The following is a 27,993-nucleotide window of genomic DNA, read 5'->3' as shown; positions in this document are numbered from 1 at the left end:
AGATGTGGACAGCGTCCTGCAGCGCATGACCATCGTCGGGGTCATCCTTTGTTTCCGGATGCTCGCCCAGGAGGCCCTACAAGACGTGAGGAGTGAGGGAGAGGAGGTCCGTGCTTGCGACCTTACCCGTCTTCTGTTGCAGGTGCTGTCGGTGCGGATCCCGTTCCTGCTGGGCTCGGTGGCGGACCTCAAGCACCATGTCTCCAACGGAGACTCTCTGGTGAGTGGGCTTACCAAGGCTCCGAGCGGTTATGGGCGGTACGAAGTCGTCGGCGTGTAGACGGTCCGGTGTCTACATGTCGGCACATTAGCGTGTAAGCAAACTACCCATTGTCGGCATGTGAGCACATTGGTGTCTAAAGAAATGGTCCAGTATATCAGCAGGTAAACAACATGTAGAAAAACTAACCATGTCTGGGATGGAACTGCTGCGCAAGTATAGCTGCCGTTGCTCTATGCTTTTCTGGAGTCCTGGAGTCGCTTCATCCGAATAATGGAGCGAACAGTGCCGCCATATTGCAATAAACTCGAATGTATTTAAGTTGGCGTGCCTCCCTCTTGACTTTACTTGTGTGACTATAGACGTTTCCATTGTTTTCGAAAATCACAGTCCACACGTGCAAAATCACAGTCCAGCCAGTGCTCGCTCGAAATTGCAGTTAAGCAGAAACTGCGCGTGCATGACACGCACGCGGCAGTGAACGCGCCCTAATATGCTTTGGAGGAAAGATGTATTGCAAGCCCGCAGCCCGGATTGGCCTGTCCCGTGGTCCCGCGCAGAAAACTTAGGAACATAGAAAGGCGAGTGAGCAGTGAGGTGTATGACGGAGCAAGGTACAAGCTGAAATCTATTCCTACCTGTTTATATTTGCCCCTTTGCAAGTTGGTTCCATCACATGTCACACTGTCGTGCAGTTTTGCTTTACTATATGTTTCGTGTAATTTCGTGAAAAATGTTTAAAATAAAATGCTAATTGAAACTTCCATTAAGTCATCTGTATGCCAAAATTTCCTTGAGTTTTGAAAACCATTTAGTATCTATTTTAACATTCGTAAAACTCGTACGCTGCTCCCAACTTGCTCCAAGACCGCTTTTTTGGTGCTCCCATCCTGCTCCAAATTATTTTTTCCTGCTCCCAAGATTGCTCCAAAGCTGCTTCGCCCAGTTCCATCCCTGCAATGTCGACGTGTCATCGGCACATTGGCGTGTAAACGACCCAATGGCGACGTCGGCGCAAAAGCGTGTAAACAAACGACCCAGTTTGCGCGTTTTGTGAACACTTCAGCTTGTAGAAAAACAACTAAATGTTCACATGTCGTCAGCACATCAGAATGTAAACAAACGACCCAGTGTCATCATGTTAGTTTTGCTTTAGCTCTTTGTCGCTACTTTTTGTCCCACAGGAGGGAGGAACGTCGGAAATTCTGCCGGGTATTGATTAGAGTATGGGGTCCATAGCCCATCAAAGGCCTGCTTTTTGTGGGGGGAAAGCGAAGCTTGGACGTGTTGTCAGCGGTGTCTTTTTGAATGAGCACTTAAGCACTCTAAGGTGTTTGCCGCCTCTCGTAGATTCTGCCCTGAAAGATTGTGCGCAAACATTCTTTTGACGTTGGCGCAGGCGGTGAGCGAGATGGCATCCGCCGCGGGCCTGCCCTGCAAGGTTGATCCTGCGCTGGTGACTGCTCTCAAGTCGCAAAAGAGCGGTAAGCGCGACCTAGGGAATAATCTGGGGAATGGCCTAGGGCACTGGTTCTCAAGCGTGGACCTTGGGGATGCGCCAAAGTGATGGGGGACCCTGCGGGGAAAGGGGAATTGAGTAGAAAATAAGGCAACTGATTGCAGTGCGAACAGGGCGTTCTTTACTTTTATAGACTGGAGAAGTGAGAAGCATCAAGTTAAAGGAGGAATGGGTGTTTAGATTGTAACGGCTGTGCCCTTTGTAACGGTCGGTAGCTTGCACCGCCTAGGGTATAAAGTGGGAGTCGATGGTTGCGACGAGGGCCTTTCTCTAGGCCAGTGGTCCCGCCATGAAAGCGAAATGTAGAGGAAAATCATGATGTGCCGTGACGTCACTGTGTCACGTGATCGCATGGTGCCACCACCATGCGATCACATGCGATCATATAAATGGGGTATAAAAGCGATCACATGCAATCATGCAAATGGGGTCCTGCAAACCCAATGGGTTCACCCCAGTTGAGAACCACTGACCTAGAGAAAGGCCTAGAGAAAGGGGGGAGGTGTGATAGCATAAAAACTGCCGAATAGTCTGGGTTTCCCTAAAGAAGGGCTCAAAGATGGGAAGATACGACCAGCAAACTCTGTGTACATAGTGTGTGGAACTTTCGTCTTTCAGAAGCCCTTGGGGGAAACGTGACGAGGCCATTTGCGATAATGATGTCACGTGCGTTGCGAGACAACTTGAGACGGGTGCCGCAGTTTGTCACTATGGCGCTTGATTTTTTTGTGTTTTGTCGTTATCTATTAAAGCGTGACGCGGGCTGCACTTTTCAATTTTGCAGATGCTCTAGCACGACTGCCATAGGAAGGTCACTGATCGATAGTTCCAGTGGTGGAATCAGCCACCCAGTTGCTACGACTTGGGTTATTGTGAAGTGCCTGCAGGTACACGACCCCCCTTTATTTCCGCGCAGCCAGTCGCATCGCAAACGAAGTTCCCTGTCTAAGCATTTGGGTGATATAACCGTACAAGTCGAAGGACTTGGGTTGAACGTAAGAGCGGTCGGGGATAACCGTGCCTTCTGCGGTCGAGACAGGCGTCGCGGTACATTTACACCTGCATTGTTTCGAAAGCTGCCAAGCCGTGCCCGCTACAGTTCCGGTGGTGAAATCGAACGTGGATGATAACCCCTTCGCGAAACAACGGCTGGACGACAGCGGCTGAAGCCGCCATCTTGGTGTGCCCAGATGTGGGCGAGGACGAGTACCAGGTGGCCTGCCTGCTGATGGTGTTTGTGGCAGTCTCCCTGCCCAAGCTGGCAAGAAGCGAGGGCTCCGTGTACCGGGCATCTCTCGAGGGTGAGTGCATCGTAAAAGGTTACGATAACATATAAGAGGATCGGAAAGCTTCTAGGGCTATCTACTAGCTAGCACCAGTGTGTGCTAAGCAGTTACAAAGTGCAATGCACTTGAGTCAAGCACACTCCATTGTTCTTTAGACAAGGCAATTTTTTTTCAGCACCTTGACATCCCAGTTTTAGCAACATGGTCGTCCTGCGTTCACGTGCGTCAACCACTGAAGCACGAATTGCTATCTTTTAAAATTTAGGTTTTCTTACACTGTTGTAAATTGAAATTTAAATTTTCTTACGCTGCTTGAAATTAAAATTTTATTACACTGTCTTAAATGTTATTAAAGTTACCCATTTTTATACTTAAATGGCATTGAGGATACTATTGGATATCCCTGAAACCATTTTGCTGCGAAAGCCATCAATTTCAAACCAGTTTTGATGTAAACCCCGTCCCCAGTTGTCATCTTGGGGGTCCCACGAAAATGCCACATCCTCGATTGGCTGTTGCCTCACAGACTCATGCACTCACTCACACACTCACAGACGTGGCTCTCTTGGCGTCTGAAGCTTCAGCTTCCTCGTTTACCTTCCGCGTTTCAAGCATGTGGTCCGTGACGATTACGTCTACGGCATCGCTCGCCTTGTCAAAGTGTTTGACGTTGATTGCAGCAGCGATGAGAGTGATTGCTATCTAGAAATGTTGGAAGGTGTTCATTTTGACTGCGACCCGCTGGTGACCAGCGACGGCCAGTTACGCACGAACTCGCCGTGGTCACTGTCGTCCGGGTCGCAGGCGCATGCAGGGTGGAAGGTCACCGGGCCGGGGGCAATTGCAAGAATAGCGTTCGGTTTACCAAGTTGCATGAGCAGCTTTGTTCGTACTGCGGCGAGGAGAGCTTGGGCGATCATGGGGGCGCCTAGAAGCAGAGTGCATTCATGATAACGTGGTTTATGGACACCAGAATGTGGCTAACTTGGTTAGTGTTGCCTGGTCGCCAGATGAAAACAATAAAAATTCGTAAATTGATTATTGCAATTACCAGAGCTCTAAAAATTGCGTAACTTGGTGTATATACTAAGTAGCCAATGAGCATTTCATTTCAAGAATAATCTGTCTGTTTAATTTTCCTGTTATAACCCCCTTTAACTGTCCCATCGAATGAGCCGACATCACCAGCCTCGAAGCCACGCCAAACAGCACCCTAAATCCTTTCTCCAAGCGAAGCCAGCTCCCAGCTAGGAAACCACGCGAGAAGCCTAGACAACGGCACATAGTTTCCCCAATCCCAAAACCCATCCCTGGGTGTACCTCAAGCCTTTTTTTTTTTCTGTGAGCCTTTATAGACATTTATATATTTGAGGGCATTTCAGTTTTCTCAATGGAGATGTTACTTGAACATAGTTACAGTTGCGCACTCAGGGACAAGGAACCTGCCCTGTTGAACTTCTTGGTCTGATATGTTACTTCCCCCTTTCAAAACAATTTTTGGGAGTATATAGTCCGGTGAATAAACAGTAAATAGTTTTTTCCATTCAGACAAGTGACAACGTGCCGATCTTCGTTGTTTTATTAATTAGCTTTTCTTTTTAAATATATTTTTTTATTGATTATTAAGGTAATTAGTTAAGAACGTGGGCTGTTCGCGAGAACTCTGCAAAATGAAAGTCTTGGAGTGTGGCCGCCTTGATGTTTCCCGTATAAACACATACCTTAAAGACAGTAATTAACGAAATTAATAATTAATTTTGTTTAATTATGAAATTGATGACTATGACTATCCTTGTTTACCCTTCAGCGTACCTAGGTGCAAAAACGGATATAGTGTACCTCTCAAAGTTCTCTAAACTTTTTAATTTGTGAAATTTAATTCTAAACATTCAGTATATCGAACTCTAAATTTTTTAATTTGTAAAATTTAATTCTAAACATTTAGTATATCGAAGTTGGATGCACATCTTGATAACTTCCTTTAGACTTTATGAGGCAAATAGGTCCAGAACATCTTTAGTTGAAACAAAAAGTCAGTGTGCAAACGAGCTGGTGAAGGTTAGCCCCACAAGACTGCTGCTCCACTGGAATGTTCTAAGGCTTTGCATCTGAGCACAATCGAGCTATGATCCGATAGAGCCAATCATGGGATGCCAAAAAGCGCATTGCCACAGCACTTGTCATCTTTACGCCTTTGCTATCTCCTTGCTAAACCAATCGCGGCACGTAAAAAAATAAGGGCACAATCATGGAGCATCTCTGTGCTGATCTCGACTTCTTTACCTGATAAGCTTATGAAAATGTGGGAGCTAACTATGCTGGTGCTGAATCACTGAGATGTATTTACTTAAGGTCCCCCACCCGGTAAACCAAGCGACATGGCATCCATGCAAACGTGCCAATCAGAGTGTCGAAATTGGCCCGTTTACCTACTCCACAAGCATTTTTTTTGTTTTTTTTTGTTTGACACATTACTTTTGATTGTCGCGTGGGTGCTGCCAGTCAATTTAAATATCGACTATTGAGGTTGGGCCTCTGCATAGTACCTCGAGCGACTTTTGCCGAAACGACCGCTTCTTTCTCCGCTTCGTAAATGCTCGACTTGTGCCAGGAGCTGCAACAACGGGCTGTGCTCCGTTTCACCTTGGGATGGACCGCAACAGACGCTAAAAACAGTCCCAACCAATCCAGTGCCGCGCGTGTCATGCGACCTTTGCGAGGGGCACAGCTACGACCGTAGGGGCAGAGACGAAGCAGAACGCGGCAAATCGTATGCGTTGGCGGGTAAAGGCTGCTTCACACGGCACCGTTTTCTTTCGTTGTGTTACGAAATCTTACTTCTGCGAACCTCGCAAGCTACCGGGACATTGGTGCTTCATTGTAAGCCTGGCTGCAGCGGTTCAAGGAAATAGCATGGCGCGCGACATTCGAGCACAGATTGTGGCTCGTGGTACAAGAGGATGTAAACTTTGGTAATCTAAGAAAACTAATCTGTATGAACCTTTAAATTTAATTGTTTCATCGCGTAAATCTTCTTCGTAGCTGATGGTCTTTTTGTGTGCATGTGAACAGCCGCTGAAGAAGGTGATTATGTGTATGAAGAAGCACACTAAAGCAAAGTTGCTAGTCAGATGTTTTGTCCTATTCCGTCCTTCGTTTATTTCCGCAAGTTTAAGGTGACCCTTCACCCAGGGCCAGCCCTACACCATCGAGTGCCCTGGGCGGACTCCAACCTTGGCATCCCCCTCCTCCTTTTAGAGCGCAGCTCTTAGGGGCCCGTTCCCGGCTTGAGCGGCGTCGCCGTCGGCGTAACCGCGCGGTGCATTATGGGTAAATTTCCCCGCTAAATCTAGCGGAAAAAATTTCCCCGCTAAATCTAGCGGAAAAATTTCCCCGCTAAATCTAGCGGAAAAAATTTCCCCGCTAAATCTAGCGGAAAAAATTTCCCCGCTAAATCTAGCGGAAAAATTTCCCCGTCAAATCTAGCGTAAAAAATTTTCCCGCTAAATCTAGCGGAAAACTTTCCCCGCTAAATCTAGCGGAAAAAATTTCCCCGCTAAATCTAGCGGAAAAATTTCCCCGCTAAATCTAGCGGGAAAATTTCCCCGTCAAATCTAGCGGAAAAAATTTTCCCGCTAAATCTAGCGGAAAACTTTCCCCGCTAAATCCTAGCGGAAAAAATTTCCCCGCTAAATCTAGCGGAAAACTTTCCCCGCTAAATCTAGCGGAAAAAATTTCCCCGCTAAATCTAGCGGGAAAATTTCCCCGCTAAATCTAGCGGAAAAAATTTCCCCGCTAAATCTAGCGGAAAAAATTTCCCCGCTAAATCTAGCGGAAAACTTTCCCCGCTAAATCTAGCAGAAAAAATTTCCCCGCTAAATCTAGTGGAAAAATTTTGGTCACGTGACCCGGGGGTCACGTGACCTGGGGAGTCACGTGACCCCCTCCCGAGGTCACGTGACCTCTGAGGGCACGTGACCCCCGAGGTCACGTGACCCCCCCCCCCCCCCCCCCCCCCGAGAACACGTGGCCCTCAGTACCCTCCCCTCCTCCTCCTCAAGAGCTGCGCTCCAATTCGGCGTTACAGGGAGTGGTAAACGGCTTTCACTTTTTTTTTTAGAGCGCAGCTCTTAGGCGCCCGTTTCCGGCTTGAGCGCCGTCGCCGTCACCAAGGTCATCCCAAGGTCACCTCAAGGTCACGTGACCCCAAAGGTCATCCCAAGGTCACGTGACCCCTCAGAGGTCACGTGGTCCCCTCCCCAAAGTCACGTGACCCCTCTCAAGGTCACGTGACACCGCAAGGTCACGTGACACCGCAAGGTCACGTGACCCCCAGGTCACGCCTCCCCGATGTCACGTGACCCCCCTCCCCGAAGTCACATGACACCCCCCGAGGTCACGTGACCCCCCCCCCCGGAGCATATTAAAGAATGAGGGGAGGAGGAGGAGGAGGAGGGGTCTACCCTCCCCTCAGTACCCTTCACTCCTTCTCCTTAAGAGCTGCGCTCCAATTCGGCGTTACAGGGAGTTGCAAACGGCTGTCACTTTTTTTATACTGTCCTATCTACTAAGAACGACATCACATTGGTAGTAAGCATGCGAGTATTGGCCCAACACAGTCATTTTGTCAGACAAGAACCGCATTACAAAAACGAACGGCGATTGAGTATGTAACAAATGGTGATCGAGAATGTTGTCGGGCGGACAGGAGTACAAAAAAACACAAAAGGCCCCCCCTTTTGATGGTACCCTGGGCAACTACCCAGGCCACCCACCCCTAGGTCCGGTCCTGCCTTTACCAATACACAGTTTTACATAAAGGGACCCCAACATTTGGGTGCCCCCGAGAAATTGGGGGCACCCAATTTCGTGCTATTGGAAGTTGATAATAATATTGGCACAAAGTATGCCCTTGGCTTACGTGCTGAACAATGAGAAAGTAAAAAAATAAACGAAAGCAATTGGGATTTTGAGAAAACTGTTTTGCAACTCGGTACGCTCAAGCCACAGCTCACTAATTTCGTGAAATCGCTAGCAAGTCCATTCTCCTTCTGTCAGAAGCTGGCAATCACGCTGGCGAAGATACGTCGCTGAGTCGCGCGATACTTTTTTTGCCAAATTATGCAAGCACCACGGAGGATGCTTGGAATGGGGGTACAGGTGCCCCTTATGCTCATCTTACCCCAAAAATGCGCCATTTCGTCTAGATTTTCTCTAGAAAATTTACTGTTGCAGATGCCAGCACGGGTAACTACTCTTGTAGCAGGCATATGCTCCTTAATGCCGAGATAATTGAGCAAAATGTCTATCGACCATTCCAGAAAAGCGCTTCTGGTAGGTGCCGTTTTCAGCGTACGTGCGTGTGACGCTTACTTTACTCGCCTTCTAGAGTGGCGAACATGCGCGTACTGGGCTGGGACCTAACACATGTACACTGTGATTCTCGTAAGCATTGAAGTGTGTAGATGGAATGAACTGCATTCGTGTAGGCCAGGTGGGAGGTTAGTGTTCATGAAGATTGGGGCAAAATTAAAAGAACACCGCAACCACCGAGCCGAACATCAAGGTGCAGCGAAAGGCGTGTAAAATACACCGATAGTATCGTAAAATCCCTTAGGAACGCCCACCCAAAATGAAGAGATGAATATGGAAAAACATGGGGTGGGTTATCTGTGAGAATGGGACAGCAAAAATATGTATCAAAAAAAGAAGGCGATAACACACGGGGCTATCCCCCACAAACCACATAAAACGGGAACTGATACCGCGGATTCCGGACACGGCAAATTTGCATTTTATGATGCGATAAACACGCGGGACTTTGCTACGACATCCTGTGTCATGGTCAAAGGGGTTCCGGACGCAACAGATTCGCTTTACCGTGTTTGCACGCTTCTAACACGCAGATGTTCAAAAAGTAAATTGTGGCCGATTCTACCATACCTCATAGAACGGACTTTATGCAACGAACGCCGGCACAAAAAGTCAAAGCCGTTTACAACTCTGTGTAACGCCGAATTAGAGCGCAGCTCTTGAGGAGGAGGAGGGAAGGGTACTGAGGGGGGAGGGGGAGGGAAGGGCATTGAGGGGAGGATAGACCCCTCCTCCTTCCCGCTCTCCTCCTCCTCCTCCCCTCATTCTTTAATATCCTCCGGGGGGGGGGGGGGGGGTCACGTGACCCTGGGAGGGAGGGGTCACGTAACCTGGGGGGGGGGGTCACGTGAACCTGGGTTGTCGCTTGACCTCGAGGGGTCACGTGACCTTGCGGTTACGCCGACGGCGACGCCGCTCAAGCCGGAAACGGGCCCCTAAGAGCTGGGCACAAAAATGAATGCCGTGCAGTAGTCGCCGTTGTCAGAGTCCGACTATGTTTCTTCGCCGTCCACTGAGGTGATCCCTGCTTTCATCTGAGGCGTTTAAAGCACTTTAAGTGCCGCGCTTGTTGCGCATGTACGAGTGCGCGGCCGTCGGCTTTGGGAGGGTCGTCTTCCAAGCACCACTTTGCGAGCTCGTCGGGTCGCTGGGATTGCGAGGCCACGCAGTGCTGCTCCGTTGTTATCTTTTCCCGCCAGTGGGACGGCCTTTCGTTTAAATAAAGCCTCCTAGTATAATTTTTACAGCGGAGCTGTTAAGGGCTAGTTTTCCCAGGATCGTGCCCGGTACCAAACAAATGTTGACACCCGTGGTCGACACATTGCACAACACTGGTTGCCGCTGTTGCTCATAGATGGCGGTAGCTGTCCAGAGTGTCGTGTTTGCCGCTTGTCTGCTTGCCGCCCTCGCTCATAGATCGCGGCAACCTTTCCAGCCTCGGCAACCAGACAACTGGTTGCTGCCGTTGCTCATAAATGGCGGCAACATTTCTTCGGAGGAAGAAGAGCGGGACCGGAACGAACGGCAATGTGCGCAGCAACGCGAATGGTTCCGCAACCGCCGCGAGGCCGCTATCGCCTAAAGTTCCACTGCGTCGAGCGTCGCCTGGAAAGCCACCGCCGAGAACGAAAGCTACAACTCCGCTGCTCTTCCTTCACCAAAGTAAATAGGCTAAAAGTATATATATATATATATATATATATATATTTACATACACACATACATACATACACGAGTCGGTAGACGCGAGAATGCGCGATACGAATACCAAAATGGTGAATGTAAACAAACGGTCACGATGGTGTTGGGGCTAGCCACTTTATACAGAGTATTGCACTTTTCTTTAGTTTCGGTTTTCGCGATTTTGGCGAAAAAAACAGTGCGCTTCAGAGTCGCCCAAGCGCGGTGCAAACGTCACGCGAGAATTTCCCGCGAACTGGCGTGTTACGGGAACCGATGCCGCCAATCGCGGATGCAGCAGATGTTCATTTCACGGTGCAACAGACATTCGGGACAACTCGTATAGGGTATGTTTTCACTGACGTAATTTCGTTTACCATTTTGTTGTTGCGATCTGTCTGGCGTGTGCCAAACTCGAGCATTTCAACGATTTACATGCCTTCTCAAATGTGTAGAGCACCGCTGACATCATTTCAACCGGTTACGATGTAATCCTTCAATGTAGTAAATTTGTTTGAAAAAAACAAACTAACAACAAAATGGCGGATTGACGTCATGTGCAAACAACCTATATCGCGTGCGCAGATCGCGCACAAAGAACGCGGGAACCACTACGAACGCGCATGCCACGGGAACAAATATCGCGGACACAGCAGACTCGCATTTCACGATGCAACAACTTGCAAGTCACTTGAACCAATATCGCGTGCGCAGATTATTGACAAAAACGCGTGAACCCGCTAAAAACTCCCTTGTCAGAGGTACCGCACATCGCGCGGTTGATGTGATTCCTGTCGGACTTCGCGTGATGTCCGACGGGAATAGGGGGTGGGCGATATTTCGGGACTTTTATGGTTAAGTTAACAAAGTTGCCCCAAAACACTTTGTGAATGCACCGCGCTCGAACACTCATCCACGAGTGCTCATTGCGAAAGAGTAATTTTATATAAGAATTATATTTTTAGTATGCTTTGGTTTTGCACAGCCTCATCAGCTTTACATTTACATGTTTCTCCTCAATGAAATCAATATTTTTGTGGTTTTAAAAACTTTTCAGCCCTGTATAACATTTCGCCCGAATAAACTAAACATTTTCACCACCTCTTCTGCTAGAGAATATTGCGCGCCAAACATTTGACAAACGAGGCAACGGTTATATCGTATATTAATGGAGCTCACACCCGCTCCCTAAACTTCTGTAATACAAGACAGGAATAGCAATGCGTCAAAAGTCAAGTCTAAACTAAGACTTGAACTTTGTTTAGACTTAAAGGTTAGAAGGCGCAAACAAAACAAGGGCAATAAAGGCACAAAGACGGCAGGACGGGCGCTAACTCACTACTGATTTTATTACAAATACTTTGTTACTTCTATACACAAAATTGAACTTTTGTTTAGACGTTTCCCCTATCGTCTTCAACAGTTCGGCCGCGTGAGTGTAACTCCGATCGAGAGTAGCCCCAGCTAGATTGGATCTCCAAAACTAATAAAATGTTGAAACAACAAACAAAAAGAAAATTGAAGCAGTTGTGAACAACAAATGTGACTGCTCCAAATGTCGATTGTAGACTAGAATATGCATTGTTTTTCTCGGTTTTATTAGCGCTCCTCTCTGGATGGATGTCGTCGTGGTCACAGCCGGCTTAGGTCTGCGCTTGCCGCTCTTGAAACTGTTCCAGCTGCGGAGGGATACTCAGCTCGCAGCACGCGGCTATAAAGTATTCCGAGCATAAAGCTGGGGTCACATTGCATATGCATCATAAAAAAAGATAGTCTGCATACGGATACGAACGCGAGTCACGCGAGATCCATGCCTCGAATGCCAGTTGAAGGAGAAAACTTGGCACGCGGCATTCAAACCACGGTAATGGCGGTGAACTCGTGCTTGCAGACTGTGACCCTGGTTTTAATGAGAATGTTTCATTTGGGGGGGACGCCAATTCTCTCGGCACACAGCTCGCGCAATAGCACCTCGACGCGGGCGAGCAGCTGCTTTATTTGGATCTGAGGTGGAGCGACTTGGAAGCCTTGGAAGACTTTACTTGTCTTTAAAGGGACACTGACAGGGTATTTCTGCTCTCCAAGGTTTTTATTTGTACATGACTCATGAAAGCCCAACTACTACCCGGAACAGAATTTGCGGCTCGAAATTTGGCTTGTTTCTGCCCGAAAACCGCCGATCGAGAACTGGCCGGCTTGAGTTGAGCTCACTCTCTTCTCCGTGGTCACGTGCACAACCACCAAAGATAATCAAAGTCGTTGGTCATCGCCCACGACTTTGATACCCACTCAATGCTAAAAATAGACAAAAAAATATGATACCCATTTTTAGTGGCTTGTTAAACAGCTGCAAATACGTTGAATGAAAAAAAAAAAAAAGTTGCACAGCCACGTGATTTTTGGTAACTTTCCCCTCTATATTTCTTCTTCCTCCCCAGTCCAGTTTCAATTTCAAGCAGTTACGTTTTTTTTTTTTTTTTTTTTTTTTTTACTTTATTAAAAGTTATAACTATACGTGACGCTGTAGCAAAATATTGATTGGGTTGTCTTCTGACAAAAAAATAACTTTTTTTTCTTTCTTTTTTTTTGTGTGTGTGTGTGTGTGGGGGGGGGGGGGGGGGGGGGGGGCGGCGGGCGGCGGGCAGGGCAGGAACGCTCGGCCGATCGGGCCAAGAAAATGCACTCGGAGTCTCGGAGTAGCGAGAGGTTGCCATGTGAACGGTTACCACGTGTCTTTAGGCTTAGGAACGCCCAGAATCAGACGACTATCTTTAAAATGGGGCGAGCTCATCACTCATTCCTTTATGATTTGAGCGAGATAAAGCGAAGCCAGAGCCGGCTGCACCATTCACTGGCAATGAAAGTGGCGAATACTGCAGCGACCATGACGAGTTTGCTCCGAAGTGAGCGGAAAGGGCGCCGCCATGTTTGCTATTTCTCGAATCTTGCGTTAGGGGCGAGCGCCAACTCGAAATCCAGTTTGGATTCGGCGCATGCGCAGTGGTGAGCCCGTATTTCTTAGGGGACCCCAAGCTTTGGGGTCCCCTATCTACTAAGGTCGCTATTAGGGAGCTTTAGTAGATCGTCCCAATAGCTCCGATCACGACACCCGATAACAATAGGAAGTTTTCGTAGACCGTGTTTCCCCCTGCGCTAAGCCCTCGGGAACGAAGAAGTCACTACTGTGCCAGCGCGCCGATGGCCTTGACTGTAGATTTACGGGTATCGTTGCGGAGTGCGTTGCGGGACAGCAGAAGGCAGGACCAACTCTCTGTTTTTGGATATCGCTACAGGTGTTACCGGAAGGATCTAGTAAACTTGCTTATATCCCGCCGTTGCGAAGCAACCGAAATGCGTAGGTACTAGAGAGAGAAGCGTTGTGATAGAGGTTGGGGGGTAAAGAGAGAGCCAATAGTGTATGCGCACTGCGTAGATCCTATTTCCCTGTAGTCAAGTGACATGTACCCGGCCCTGGATTGGTTGAGATGGTTCTGCTGAGATCTGCCGTAAGACGAAACGGGGCTTGTCTCGACAGCCATGTAAATGTATATATCGCCGTATCGTCCTCTCCCGTGGTCCGTTCGATCGCCGAGGTTGCTCGCGATTGGCCGTCCGCGCTCCAACGATTACGGCTTGCGCAACGTTTTGCAATTCTGAAGCTCTATTTTTAAGTCCCTTAATGGCGTTCGACCTTCTTGGCGCGCTTAAGCGATTCTGATGTCCGTATCATCCATGGGGTCAGACAGGCTTCGACCGAAACACGTGTACGAAAGATGACGTTTTTTGTTTTTTTTTTGCGTTTTCTTTTCCCTTTGTTTTATTTATGATTGTTGGTGTATGGTCGTCGTGAATAAGTGTTTCCTATTGGTCGTTGTTTTGTCTTTGCCAGTGGCATCAAAAACACTTAAAACGATTCAAGTTTTTTTTTTTTTTTAGAACATAAAGGGGGGGAGGGGGTTTAAATAGAAATAATTCTTGGACGCGTATGGCCTGTGCAACGGCGATCTCTGGCATCTTTGAGGGAGAGAGAGACCAGATATTTGCCGTGCGCTATTTCCAAGCAAGCCCTGACGGGGTGTGGGCCAACGCGGAGTTTCCGCACGAGGTATGGCACGTGTGCACGAACCGCGTCAAGTCTGTGCATGCGCCCTGCCAACACCAGCGTCTTGGTGTATACGTTCAAATTATCGGGTTCGAGAATCATTGTGGCCTCAAAAAGTTTTTAGAGCGCACAGCTCTTAAGCGCGATCCAAACCAACGCGTTTTGGTGCGTGCGGAGGCCGTATACGCTTCCCGGGAATTCCGTATTTCGTGACGTCGCGCTGATTCCTTGCGCCTTCCGGGCGCGTATAAGGAAGGTAGATGATTTTAGCTTTCTCTGAAGGCGCACAAAAACGCGCTGTGACGTAGCAGGGTGCTCCACTCCCGGCCAATTCGGTGGAGGGCACCAGTTCTGGCTCTGCGTTTCTTTGCCGTCTGGCGCAGATGCTCTCTGCTCTCCCGAAAGCGCACGTTCTAACCAACGCGCATGCTTGTGCACCAGAAATGTTCAGCAAAAACGTCGCGAAATACGCAGTTTCCGGGAAGCGTACGGCCTACGCGCGCACAAAAACGCGTTGGTTTGGATCGTACCTTTGGGCGCCCGTTTCCGGGTCGCCTTCGGCGTAACCGCGCGTTGCATTATGGGACGTTTTCCCGTTAAAGCTAGCGAGAAAATTTTTCCGCCAAGTTTAGCGGGACATTTAGCGAAATTTTTCCGCTAAATGGGAGGGGAGGGGGGCATACCCTCCCCTCTTCCTCTTCAAGAGCTGCGCTCTAATTCGGAATTACAGATAATCGTAAACGTCTTTCACTTTCTTTTTTTTTTTTTTTTTTTAATTGCCGAGTTTCGAAGGTCAGATTTCTGGCTTTTTTTTCGTGTGCGTGCGTCGTCGTCCTAAGGAAAAAAAAAACTTTCAGCGATTGAAGCGAAAAGTGCATATCACGCATGCAACATACAGCGCAGCATTCGTTTCAATAAAGAATAATCATAAAACAAACGTCCTAACCATGTAATGGATGATAAGGAGCTTCTGAAAACAAGGCGAAGCCCGCAGCGCTCACCGTATACGTTCCCGGTGAAGATTACTGTTGCCCAAGCTGCCGCGGCGACGGCAGCTTGCGACGCGGGGAGTGACGTCACTAGCAAAGTTTTGGTACAGTCCATTCACTTTTCTTTTGGGGAGGAAAAAAGGAGGAGGGGTTATCCCCTCCCCCCTAACTAATGATGACCGTCCGGCTTCTGGCTGTGACTCCCACGTTAGTATTTACTCTTTCGCAAGCCCTAATTTTCCCTCCTCTCTCTCTCTCTTTCTCGTGGGCAATCGTTGCAGGTGATACCACAGCTTCGCTGTCCAACTACCTTTCAGCGTAAATTAAAGCCCCCACCTTTTTTTTCTTTTTTTTTTTTTTTTGGGGGGGGGGGGCGACTTTTACCATATGTATAGCAATTCTATCCCACTCGCTGTGTCCTCTAGCTACGCGAATTTTTTTACCATACTATTTCTCTGTGCGCGGTGTGCAGCCAGTAAAACAAGTGCACCTAGCAACGGATTGCTGTTCCGCATATCGTGCGTGCCACCTACGCCGTCCTCGCAGACAGTGTCTACACCTCCGTGTGACTCTGGGCGGTCGCGATTGAGCCATCTGTCATTTACTGGGTGACTGTCGCGACATCGCAGTGCAGCAGCGGCGGCCTCTGCACAGCCCCTACCTTCCTCCGATATATACAGGCAGTGTTTAGGTCTTAGCGTTTCTGCGCAAAGCCGATATCCCTTTTTCACAGCTAGAGAAGGTGCAAACATCGCGTCCTCCTTTCATTGTGCCCCATTTTCCTCAAATATGGGATTAGGGCAGGCACGTAGCCAGGGGGGTGGCCCATGCCCCCCCCCCGAAATCTTTCAAATAATTGTGGTAGCTGTTGCCTGTCACGCCTAAATGAAACGGTAGTCCTTAAAAAAAAAAAAAGTCGTAAAAAAGGGGGGGGGGGAGAGAGAGAGAGAGAGAGAGAGAGAGAGAAGAAAATAGTTTCTTTCACCTTGGGTAGATGGCGCCATTAAAACTGAGCTTTGTCGATGATATGAGGTTTTGGCGGATTTACTCTTGAAATGTGAATATTTCTATCTTACCAACATTGCAATGCGTGGATAGAAGCGCCGAAGGACAGGGACAAAGTGAAGAAGGTAACGACAACACGCAGCGTAGTCGTGTTGCCCTTGTCTTCTTCACTTTGTCCCTGTCTTTCGATTCATGAACCAACCAGCCCAACTGAACATTTTGCTATTACAATGCACCCAGGTGTTCGCCACGCTCTAGTTCCCAGGGCCGCCACCCCGCGGCTGCAAATCGCGAAAGATTCCCGCTCTTTGCTGTTACGCAACTGAATCGTGTTATTTCGCGTGACGCGGTGTCTGCACCCCGTCTGCTAAGATGAACATTGGAAACATTCAAAACTGCAAATTCTTTGGAAGTGGAAATTGTTGCATCGCCCCTCTAAAGGGACGCAACAACAAAGCAGATAGATTATTCTTGAAATGGAATGCTCATAGACTACTTCGTATACACACCAAGTTTCGCGATTTTTAGAGCTGTAGTAATTGCAATAATCAATTTACGAATTTCGATCGTTTTCATCTGGTGACCAGGCAACACTGCCCAACTTAGTCACACCCAAAAATTAAAAGCGTGCAATTTAGGTTTTGATGTGTCATTTATGGGAGAGGGGGAAAAGTAAACCGAGTTATACCAGGAATGCTCTACGCAGACGACATTGCACTGTTAGCAGACATCCAGGGTAGGATCCGTGGATAAGAACGAGACTCTCTGGGCCTCATATTGAGAAGCGACAAGTCGGGAATAACGGCTTCTAACGATGAGAAGGGGGGGAACATGTCACGTGACTAGGCGCGTCGCTGCGTGCCCCTAAAGGTCACGTGACTCGGTGTCGGTGCTCGTGGAGCCCTCCACGGTCCAAAGTGCTCGACGTCAGAGCGCAGTGGTGGCGCTGCTGTCGGCTCTGCGCATGCGCATAAAAGGCTCTTGACACGAAGCACCTCTGGTTGCAGCGCACAGCAACAACATGCACTGCCTGGCGCACGCCGTGAACGCCCTGGCGGGCTCGCTGTTCACGCTGTGCGGCCACGGCGACGTGGAGGACCGACTGAAAGAGTTCCTGGCGCTGGCGTCTTCGAGCCTGCTCCGCCTGGGGCAGGAGGCGGACCGGGAGGCCGGCAGGGAGGCAGTCTTCCTGCTGCTACACCTGCTGGTCGACGAGTCGCCGTTCCTCACCATGGACCTCCTGGAGTCCTGCTTCCCCTACGCCCTGCTGCGCAACGCCGCCCACGCCGTCTACAAGGCCGAGGCCTGACCAATAAAAGCCACCCCTGGTCCCTTCTGTACACGCTGCCTAACGCGTGTCCGACTGCTGCGCTTAGCGTCGTCCTTTACATGGCTTGTACTCGCGTCACATCGCATACGTTTGACCATCGGTACTAGACTACCTCGGTTGCGGAATTCCGCGGAAGGGAGTACCTTCCCCCCTTCCCCCCCCCCCCCCCCCCCCCCCCCGTCACTCCCTTCAGCCCGCCTCCCGTCGTTCGAAGCGCCATCTAGATTTTCGTTGACGAACTGTGTGTTCCATAGAGTATGGTGGAATGCCATCTAGACACAGCACTTCGAAACGGACGTATCCAATACGATACACTGCAGTTACCGTAGCGGCCTTCCGGCGCATCGAAGGACGGGAGGCGAGTCGTGGCGAGTGGGGTCGTGCATGCAGCGTCTATACTCTGTTTCACCTTATGATGTACCGCAGAAAAGGCCACAAGCGCGAGCTTCTTGCTCTAGGACACATCTCGGCGGCACAAGCTCTCGTGCGTTAAGAGTAGCTCCCAACGCTACGAGCTCGCGCTTCTAGCCTTGTCTGCGGTACAACATAAGGTGAAACGGAGTATAGGAGCAGTTCCGTAACTGACCTAATCTGATAACGTTGCTTTTGACCACCATGAAAGAGGAGGAGAGGGAAGCTGCTTTTGTAAGAAATTGGAGTGACGGGTGAATCTTCAGGGAGGAGAATAGCGACCCCTGTGCAAATCCGGGGGGCACGAAAGAGGATCCTGGTAAGAGGGGAGCTCCCTCTTCTCTGGTGGTCATCGGAGCGCCCTTTGAATAACGTCACGTGCAAGCCATGTAAGTGGTCCCGGAGCGGGAACAAATGACGTCACAGAGGCTGTCGGATGTCGCGAACCCGGCTGTTGGTCGTACAGGTTCCGGCAAAAAGCAGGAGGGAGGCCGAGTGTCCCTGTCGTCACAGCGTCCCAAGCCCGACTGGCGGAGTTGCAGCAGAGCGGGCGTCTGCCACATCCGCCAGGACCTAATGACTATAGTAACGCGATACCGGGAACCAGTTACTTTTTTCGCTAATTTGGAACTAACGCGTTACTGTTTAGTGTTAACTCTAAGAATGGTACTCTTTTTTTTTTTTTTAAGGAACTAGGAAGAGTAACGTCGCCACAGTTACTTTTCAGATAAATGCGTAAAAATATAATGGCACCTTTATTTTTTTTTTTTTCAACAAAACAATGTTGAAAAAGTGACACGGGAAAAAAGCTGTAAAAACAGCTTGACGAGCCATCTAAACCAGCAGTCGCGATGCAGGCACCAAAGTAACTATACAAAAATAAAAGATGACACGTGCACTACATGTACTGCAAAAAAGAACTAACGCTATACAAGATAAGTAGCATATTGATACAATTTACACGGTAGTGAAAACATACACCGAAAGTTAGAGCAGCACTGAAATAAACGCGGAAGAAAACGTCGATTCCAGAGATTTTAGCGCTTATTGCGGACAATTTGGCTCGAAATAAACATTTGAAATAAACATTTCCCGTGAGATGCTTACCGATATATTGCTAAGCTCAATTCCTTACCTACTAAGCTGGGTAGTCGGCAAATTATATTTTAAACTTTCGTTCCCGTAATTAATTTAAAAAAGGGTACTTCCCAAGGTTATTTTGATTCGTGTTGGGTGTCTATAAATTTTATCTACTAGGTTCGATAAGTTTTTAAGGTGATATTGGGATAAATTTGTTTCTATTTTATACCTTGCACATAAACGATATTTATATAAATCAAAAAAATTCATCACACCAATTTGACTAAAAAAATCATGAGTTGTATGTTCTAGTGGCACATTGAAGATACTCCTTAATATTTTTTTTTTTGGGGGGGGGGGGGGGGAACAAAGATTTTTTGGAGGTTTGTATAGGTAGTAGTGCCCCATACGAGTTGACTATAATTTAAAGGTGAGAAATATTGAATTATATAATATTAACTTTGTTCTAAATGGTAGAATGCGTTTATGACGATATAGAATACCGACGATGCTAGATAATTTAGATATGATATGATTAATATGGTCGTCCCATGGGGGGGACAAGTTACCTTGAAAAATAACGCCCAAAGTCTTAAACGCGGGAACGATTTCTATTTGAGAATTTATAAAAATATCCCCGGTAATATTAATATATTTATTCTTAGGTCGGAATATAACCGCTTTTTGTCTTAACGGCGTGTATTTTTAATGCATTCTGTCTACTCCATCTATAAAGGTTTCTTGTGTTTCGTTCGCGTTATCAATAAGCTCCGACGCGTCATCACCATCAAACAATAAGCTCGCATCAACTGCATAAATAAAAAAAAATTGAGTTGAGTGACTAATATTTACGATATCATTTATATATACATTGAATAAGAAAAGCCCGAGAATGCTTCCCTGGGAAACCCCCGATTCATTCGGTATTATTTCAGATGAGTGGCCGTTTATACGAACATACTGTCTGCTGGAATATACATATGAACGTAGAAGTTTTGATACGCGAAATCTATATATATCTAACTTCTTTAGTAGCAAATGATGATGTAGATAGTCGAACGCTTTAGTAAAATTACAAATAAACCGAGAGTGAGTTTTCTTTTTTGAAAATTTCTAAGTATATATGTTCTTTTTTCTGCAAGGAGAGCCAGTTCTGTGGATCGACGTTTTCGAAAACCAAACTCGCAAGAAACGACAACCAAATAGTCTCGCAACTCGTGAAAGGGGGCACAGCGAATAACTGCCGTAAAAACGGTCTAAAAGAAAAAAAAAATCTGTGCTTGGCCAAGGTGGTCCCGCAAACGGGGATGGTGATGATTGTACCCGTACTGGAGCACCCGCAGCATACTTTGGTATTAATTCAGTTACTGTAATTTAGCTACTTTTCGGTAATTTGTAACTTAATTACATTCGGCTAAAAGGAATTGTAATTTAAGTACTTTCTAGCGTCAGTAATTTCAAAATTTCAGGCACAATTACAATTATTTTCGCGAGGCCCTTTGCGGTGCTGACGGAATTCCTCCGAAAGCATCAAGCGGCCTAGCGCGCGGTAACACACTCGCACACGTAGGCACGCACGCACACACAACAAAAATAGCGTCGCATTGTTTGTGGTCTTGTTGCTTACACTGCGGGCTGAAGAGCAATCCACTGGAGCCTACCTCAACGGCGCCGTGTGGCGCCGTCTGCACTGCGAATCCTCTGGAGCCTGCCTCAACGGCAGAGCTGTACAGCTGTACCTGCTCAACGGCGCCGTGTGGCGCCGTCTGTGCTGCGAGCAGAAAACAATGGCGGAAACATGCCAAAAGTGAGCTTCAGCTTTTCGTCGAGGTTGGGGATTTTAATTGTCTACCAAGTTATTTTTCTATTTTGGCCATTTTTTACGTCCCTCTTTCGGTACTGCCGCATATTTGTTTCTTTGTAGTATTTTAAAGTTTATTTCCTGTCGGTTGTACTACGGATATTTGCATAAGCATTGTGGAGACTGACCTCCCACCTGTGAATATTGTCACCATTGATTCGGGAGCCCCCGATTCGGTTTTTATATATAAATATATATTTCTGAGGCATTATAATTGCAACTCAATGTAAATCATTTACAGTAACACGACGTTTATGTAAATGTGGTCGTATTAGCGCCTGTGGTTATTGTCGCATTTTCATTTGCCTGGCTAACAAAAGTGTGTCAACCCAATTTTTTTTCTTCAGCGATCTCGCGTCTTCGAGTATATGAACCAATTTATTATTAGCTATTAAAAATATAAGAACGTAGCACTCTATTGCCCCAAACTGTCAGGTTCTATTAATTTATTTAACAAAATTCGTAAATGGAAAGTACAATGCGTGACATTTATGCACCGATGCTTAAGCTTCCTCAAACGTTGGGGCATGAAATGAACAAATGCGTTGATTTCTGTATGCAACTCGTTTAAAGTTGCATGGCCCAAGTCGGGTCGCTCTCAGAACTAAGTAATTGCATTACTTATTAAAAGTAATGTGTAACTGCAATTAATTAATTTGCACGTAGTAGTAATTGTTAAAGTAGTTTTGGAGCAAAGTAACTGTAATTAGATTACATTCTGGAATTCATTCACCCATGCATGACCCACAGAGCAAGGAGATACAAAGCGTTTCCGAGCCTTTATTCGACGGAGGGAGCGGGTGCTTTTCCTGGAGGTCAGTTTCTGGGGATTGTTTACCCAAACGGCCGTGGATTACGGCACAACCGATTGATCAAACCTGCTCTGTTTGCCGCTGAGCGTACGTTGCACCCTAATTTGAATCGTCCAACCCCCAGATGCGCTTTTGCGGGGTCTCGACTTCCGGCTCTATTTCTCTGCCCCTTTTACTTCGTTTCCAATCTGATTACCGGCCTTGCCTCTTTCCCGGTATGTCACCCTTGGTGTTGCCCATGTTCCTGCTTCCCCAGTCCCGTCACTCGAGGAGTATTCGCTCGAAACTTCTGTGTTGTCGCTCTGCTTGTTTGCGTGTTTTCTTCGAGTGGAAAGACCGCTCTCGGCTTGGAGCTGCAGAAGCATTTGGCATCAGTGGATTTACTCGTGTCTGCGTCGATGGTTTTCCTGTAGTTTCTGTAGTTGCGGTGGTGGGATGAAGGAGCGAAAAAGTGACCGTGACCGGTGTGATTAGGAAGTGGTGGAGAAAATATTGTCGACCTAAGTAGCAACAGCCGTTCAGAATTTAGGACTCCGTTCCCGTTAGCACCTCGATAACTGTTTCACTTTCAGGGCCGCTTCATCCCCGCTTTACGGCGATTTGGTCCGCTGTAGCGGTAACTGAATCAGTGCTTTCCTAGGTGTACACCTCCCCCCCTCTCCTAGTTTTTACTTTTTAATTTTCCGCAATAAAACAAAACAATGTAACATCTATTTTGCGCGAAACCTTTGTTTTCCCGAGCGCGCTAGCTGAACAGTGGTTCCTATATGAAGCCAGCGTCAGAGTAGCATCAGAGCACGAGCCGTTTCGTCGCCTTTCCAACGCGCTGCTTAACTCTGGCTCCTCCTCCCATTGTGGCGAAGGAGAACAAAGGAGAGGTTTGCCCGTTGGATATATATTCCTTATTGACATTTGTGGTGGTATCACACTTTGATACCGTGACTGATACTGTCTGATCTTGCCTTTTGCTTTACTTCGTGCTTTCGTAAGGAAATTGCGCATTTTTCATTAAATGCCCAATCTTTCGGGCACCAAAAAGAGTGAAATAAACGGAGCAAAAAAAATTGCACACTTGTGCCCCCCCCCCCCCCCCCCCGGAAACCCCTGGAAAATCTGCCCCCCCCCCCTAATTTTAATTCGTGGAGAAACCCCCACCTGAACCCTGCCTTATGGCGTCTTCTGTCAGTGGGGAAATAAGCGTGAGACTTCAAACTAGACAGAAGACTAAGAAGCAGCCCAATGACTGGGCAACGTGAAGAACGTACGGAGAGCTCTTGTTGATAAGGCCAAGCAAGCATTCATTGATTGCGACATAAGGGAAACAAACGGGAGGGCATCTAGTAGGTGGACGAAAAAAAGCCCACGGTGGGCAGATAGCAGACAAACACTCGTTGGTACTTTCCGTTGGTACTGGCCAGTGCCAGTAGCGTCCATGAACCTCGGTCGCAAGTTACTTGAGATTGTTCGAGCCTCCTCTCACGAATATTTTGGGTGTTCAAGATTGCTTGCCAAGTTGCCAACATTTACATTAAAGCACGTAACTGGGAGTCGTGAAACATTCTGGGCGTGCTCATGTATCATTCGCGAGGCCCACGCTAGACTTCGTGATCTTTTAGCGGTGATGGAATCGCCGCGTCGTTTGCACCTAACTGCGCCATGAACGAAAGTCTGCTACATGTTGCACCAAAGTGTTATTTGGGCTCAGAATTGCTCCACACCGACGCCGCGATGGGCTTAAAATGGGGGGGGGGGGGGGGCGGGGGGGGGGGGAGGGGGGGGGGGGGAGGGGAGGTCTCCTCTATTTAGAGAAGTAGAAGGAACGAAAAGTGGTACAAGTACGTGTTTGACAGCGTTTCTACTTGCCGTATATAGAGTTTCATCTCAGATCAGAGCACACTCGAAGAATCGAACCAGGCTGGAGAAAAAATATCGAGATGATTTCTATCGGGATTTAATTCGTGATTTAAGTCAAATCAGTTATACCACGATGATTTAAATCGAACCTTTCCAGCAAAAATAATCCCAAAAATATATTTTAATTTTCTATGCTTTCTTTCTACATGCGTTTATTAAAATTTCAATCCAATAATCATTGAGGAAGAGATATTTCTATCGTGCCGAACAGGAGCCAAAAGCCCTTGTGAGCAATGGGAGCGCTCAGCTTTCCTTCTACCTTCATTCGTCAGTTACGTCAAGCAAGTCAGAATGCGAAAGAAACGAAAATGAGAAGAGTCCTATTGCGAGCAAATCAGAACGCCAAAGAGAAAGCAACTGGTGCTTTTGAACGAACTGAATAATCAAACTGGTTGTGTTCTAATTTGGCAAATTTACATTTAGGAGATTATGTTAATTAAAGTATACTTTAAATCCACAATAATGTTCTTCCGCAATAATATCGGTGATCGCACGCATTGGTCAATTGATCTGCCCCGTTTAAAAATGGATCTTGTAATAAAAAATAATTATTTTTAAGTAAATGATGTAAATCAAATAAATCCATTTTAATCGAAAAAGTCAGATTTATTTGATTTTTTTTTTATTCAACTTTTTTTTTTTTTTGTACCCTGACTCGAACACACATAGCAAAAGCGCAAGTCGCGGGACATTCCTTGCACTTGATTAGTTTGTCTGGTGAAGGGGAGATCATTGATGCCACGATGTCGCGCATCGATGCTACGCATCCACCGGCCAGAAGCGCCGATGAAGCACATCCACCGCCAGCTGGTCGCTGATATCGTCAAAACTCCCAGACCATGTCGGCGATCTCGGGAGCTAAAAGACCCCAGAAAACTTTGCAAAAATAGTGGGATGGTGGCTACTGTAATAAGACTGAACCAGGACATTGTACTTTTCACGAGATCACTGGATTCTCATGTCTGCCACATGCCTTCGTTGCATGGCTGTAGAATACCGTGGCTCTTTGAGCCGCTCTCTTCATTCAACCTTTACCGCCCCTCACCAGGGTGCATGCATCGAGCTTCACCGCGTTGCACCGGAGTGCTAGGAGCAGCGGCTGACCTGGGAGACGCCAGGCTTAGCGCCGCAAGAGGCACGCAAATTATGCTCAGGATTTTTTGCGGGTCGACCTTCTTTGTCCTACTTTTAAGCTGATCTAAAAAAAGAATATGTGAGAAGAAATCTGAGCAGAGAAAGAGCCAAGTACCGCAAAAGGTGAGGCCCACCTGGGCGAAGCGTCGCCATGCCCGAGTTGGGATGCCCATGTGAAACCCCCGTGGGTAGCTCGGCTTCGCAGGGGCCAAGTTAGCAACGGTGTGGACTCCAAGGCGGCGAAGTGGGCATGCTCAACCTGGACTAGCTGTACAACTCCCCAAACGGCACTTTCCGCTAATATGGAGACTATGTACTGTGCGTTCTGGAAATTCAACGTAAGAGGTTGGCTCAATTCGATAGCGAATCACCGAGGACTGTAATTGTAGGCGCCAAACTTTATTACTTACTTACTTCTTAGGCCGTTTGACGCGGGGTGGATATTGTTACGCAGAGTAGCGAATACGAGAGTGAATTCAAAACATGGTTTTCACAATGTCGTATCTGTTATTAAATTATTAATAAAATTCGGTGTCTGTGGACGGCTCAAGCTGGCTATGTATCCCGATTACCTGTCCAGCAGGATTTTATGTAAAAATGTGCGCAGTTTTTTTTTTTTGTACATTCGTAATGCTCAATTATTTATGGCCTTGCTCAAGAGGGTTTATTGATTTATCGGTAATAACTGAAAACGAGCGCGTTGGTCAATAGATACAAATACTTGAAAGGATAAAACCTCGACGACGGGGACGAAAACAGGGCTTCATTTCTTTAAAGAAGTCCCGTTCCCGTCCCCGTCCTCGATGTTTTGTCCTTTTAAGTGTCCGTATTGACTTATTAAAATGGTAATATTTCCAGCGGGCCCACGGAGAAAGTGAGTCATGCTCAATTTGCTGTGCACTGCATTACCCCACACTGTAAGGAGAATATGAAATGACCCCGAACGAAATGATATTCCCGGGCCGACCTCACCTGGGCAGCCCACGCAGGCCCCTCGTGCCCCCCCCCCCCCCCCCCCCCCCTCCTCTTTTTTGGATCCCACTTTGTGCTACTTGGGGAGAGAGAACAAACCACGGGTCTATAATACTCATATAAATACTGCAGTCACGGCAGTCCCCGCGTGCAGCTGTCGATCGAAAGAGCAGCGAACTTCGACGCAACTCTGGTTTTAACGCCGCTAAAGAACAGCAACATCTTTAAAGCGGAAGTATTTTATAATATTTCTGGGTCGTCCTTTTTGCAGTTTGTAATGTTGTCGCGGGCGCAGCTGGCCAAGCAGGCAGCGCGCCCGTGGCTTAGCGGTTATCGAGCTTGACTCCCACGCGAAGAGCCGATCGGGTTCGATTCCTGGCTGCGGATGCACCTTTTTGTTGTTTCTGTAGATGTCGCGTTCTGGCAAATTCGAGAACCTTGTAGGGCTCATCCGAGGTTAGAATATTCTACGCGCCGAACCTTCTACGCCAATTGTTCCAGAAGCCCACGCGTGTACGTAAGGGGCTCCGCGTGGCGACTCGAAGTCAGTCTCGCGCTAGCGTTCGATCTTGCTGTTACGCCGCCTGCGATGCTGAACTTTTTCTATTTTGTTTTGGGGTTAAGTTAGCCCCGTGAATCGTTTAATCTGCTTCAGTTTTCATCGCCTCATCAAGTGTCACTCGTGACATTATGAGAGCCTTGAGTTCGGTAGCTTCATAAAACTTCAGGGGCACATTTTGATTGATCGGCGGGTTAGCGGATATGCTGCTTCTTGCTGGCGTTTCGCAAAAATTATATTAACGAGCTAAACAAGCTACTGAGCATAAAATGAGGAGGAAAGAGAGGATTTGTCCCAATGAAGTGTTGCGCTATGATTCCCTTCTAAATCATTTTTAATACCCGTTATAAATAGAACCTACTCTGACTAGAGCCTTATATAAGAAGACAGTGTTCCTTTTATGCCCTATCTATTCTTATCGCAGAAATAAGTAATATGCTCCAGTATGAAAGAGGAACCCTCGATCACTGTCATAAGTGAAGTCATTTAGAGATGCAATCACTCTTTTATTCTCAAGTGATGTGCTAACAGATGTTGGCATCAGCTCCAAACGCGTCAGTAGCTGCTCCAAAGCAATATTTTGCCTGCTAGAGAGCCTGCTGCAACTTGCAAGGGGTCAAATACCGCTTTCATTACTGTCTTTACCTTGGAAAAGTATGCTGGCAGATATACGTGCTGTTGCAAACACTTTGATCAAGGCCGATGGGAGATGTCGTACATTTGAAAACTTTTATTCGGGAAAGCCAGCGGAAAACTTAACGAAGTCGTTCGCTGCAAACGCATTCTTCAGCCTATTGTTTGTTGCGGGATCAGCTGTTTGGCGCACTCTATCCGATAACTCGCTTCAACTTTAAGCGACCACATGCCAGTTTTCTGTCTGACATCTTTCAATCGTGGCAAAAATACACCGAAACGCGATACTTACTCTTACCGACGCATAAATGAAGAATCACTGGAAATGTTTTTTTTTTTTGTCCTGCTCGAGCAATCAAACTGGGAGAACGTCCTTGTGGAACGTGACCCCAACCTTGCGTATGCACTTTTTTCTAACAAATTTAAGCTTTGTTATGACGTCGCTTTTCCGCTTATTCAAGTAAATAATCGTCAAAAACATGTAAAGAAACCTTGGATTACAAATGACTTATACAGGCGTATTAAGATGAAAGATAGGATGTACCATAATTTTATTAAACATAGGCACCAAAATTTTCTCATTGAATTAAAAAAAAAAAACAAGAAATAAATTGAACTCCGACCTTAAAAAGGCCAAATCCGAATATTATCAAAATATATTTTCAGGGTATACAATGACCCAAGAAAGATATGGGAAACTGTGAACGAAATTACTGATAGGAAAAAACGCGTGCAGGGAACGCAAAGTGTCACTATCGACGGCAGGAACGTGAGTGGACAGCAAATGGCGAATCTAATAAATATGCATTTTGTTGACGTTGGTTCACCACCAGAACACGAAGACATTTCGTAATGCTGTATCACAGACGCAATGACTTCCTTATCAAGCACGATAATGTTATTTCCAACTACGCCATATGAAGTAGAAGGGCTTATAAGTAAAATTAAAAATAATGCCGCAGCTGGCGTAGACGACTTCAAACCAAGGCCTGTCAAATATGTCTCCCAACAAATATCTTATATCTTGTCGCATGTAATCAATCTTACTCTAGAAACTGGAATATTTCCTAACGAACTAAAAATTGCAAGAGTTACTCCAATCTATAAGGGTGG

The 27,993-nt window shown here is 47.1% G+C and overlaps 1 protein-coding gene across 3 annotated transcripts in view; it reads left to right on the top strand.

Annotated features, from left to right (window-relative positions):
• LOC115320367 (membrane-associated protein Hem) overlaps positions 1-17,514 on the top strand; it is a 40,722-nt gene extending 23,208 nt beyond the window's left edge. For 2 of the 3 annotated variants that reach the window (XM_040219215.3, XM_042289405.1), the window contains 5 exons: positions 3-85; positions 143-220; positions 1,620-1,704; positions 2,930-3,040; positions 17,182-17,514. In XM_040219215.3, the coding sequence (XP_040075149.2) occupies positions 3-85; positions 143-220; positions 1,620-1,704; positions 2,930-3,040; positions 17,182-17,483 (659 nt within the window). In that variant the 3' untranslated portion in view covers positions 17,484-17,514. Of the gene's footprint in view, positions 1-2; positions 221-1,619; positions 1,705-2,929; positions 3,041-17,181 lie in introns of all 3 variants that reach the window. The other variant, XM_040504143.2, reaches the window with a different exon arrangement.
• Positions 17,515-27,993: the final 10,479 nt, after the last annotated feature.

Source organism: Ixodes scapularis, unplaced genomic scaffold, assembly GCF_016920785.2.
Source record: "Ixodes scapularis isolate PalLabHiFi unplaced genomic scaffold, ASM1692078v2 PGA_scaffold12__126_contigs__length_90152505, whole genome shotgun sequence".
NCBI lineage: Eukaryota > Metazoa > Arthropoda > Arachnida > Ixodida > Ixodidae > Ixodes > Ixodes scapularis.
This window is presented reverse-complemented; position numbering and strand designations above follow the sequence as displayed.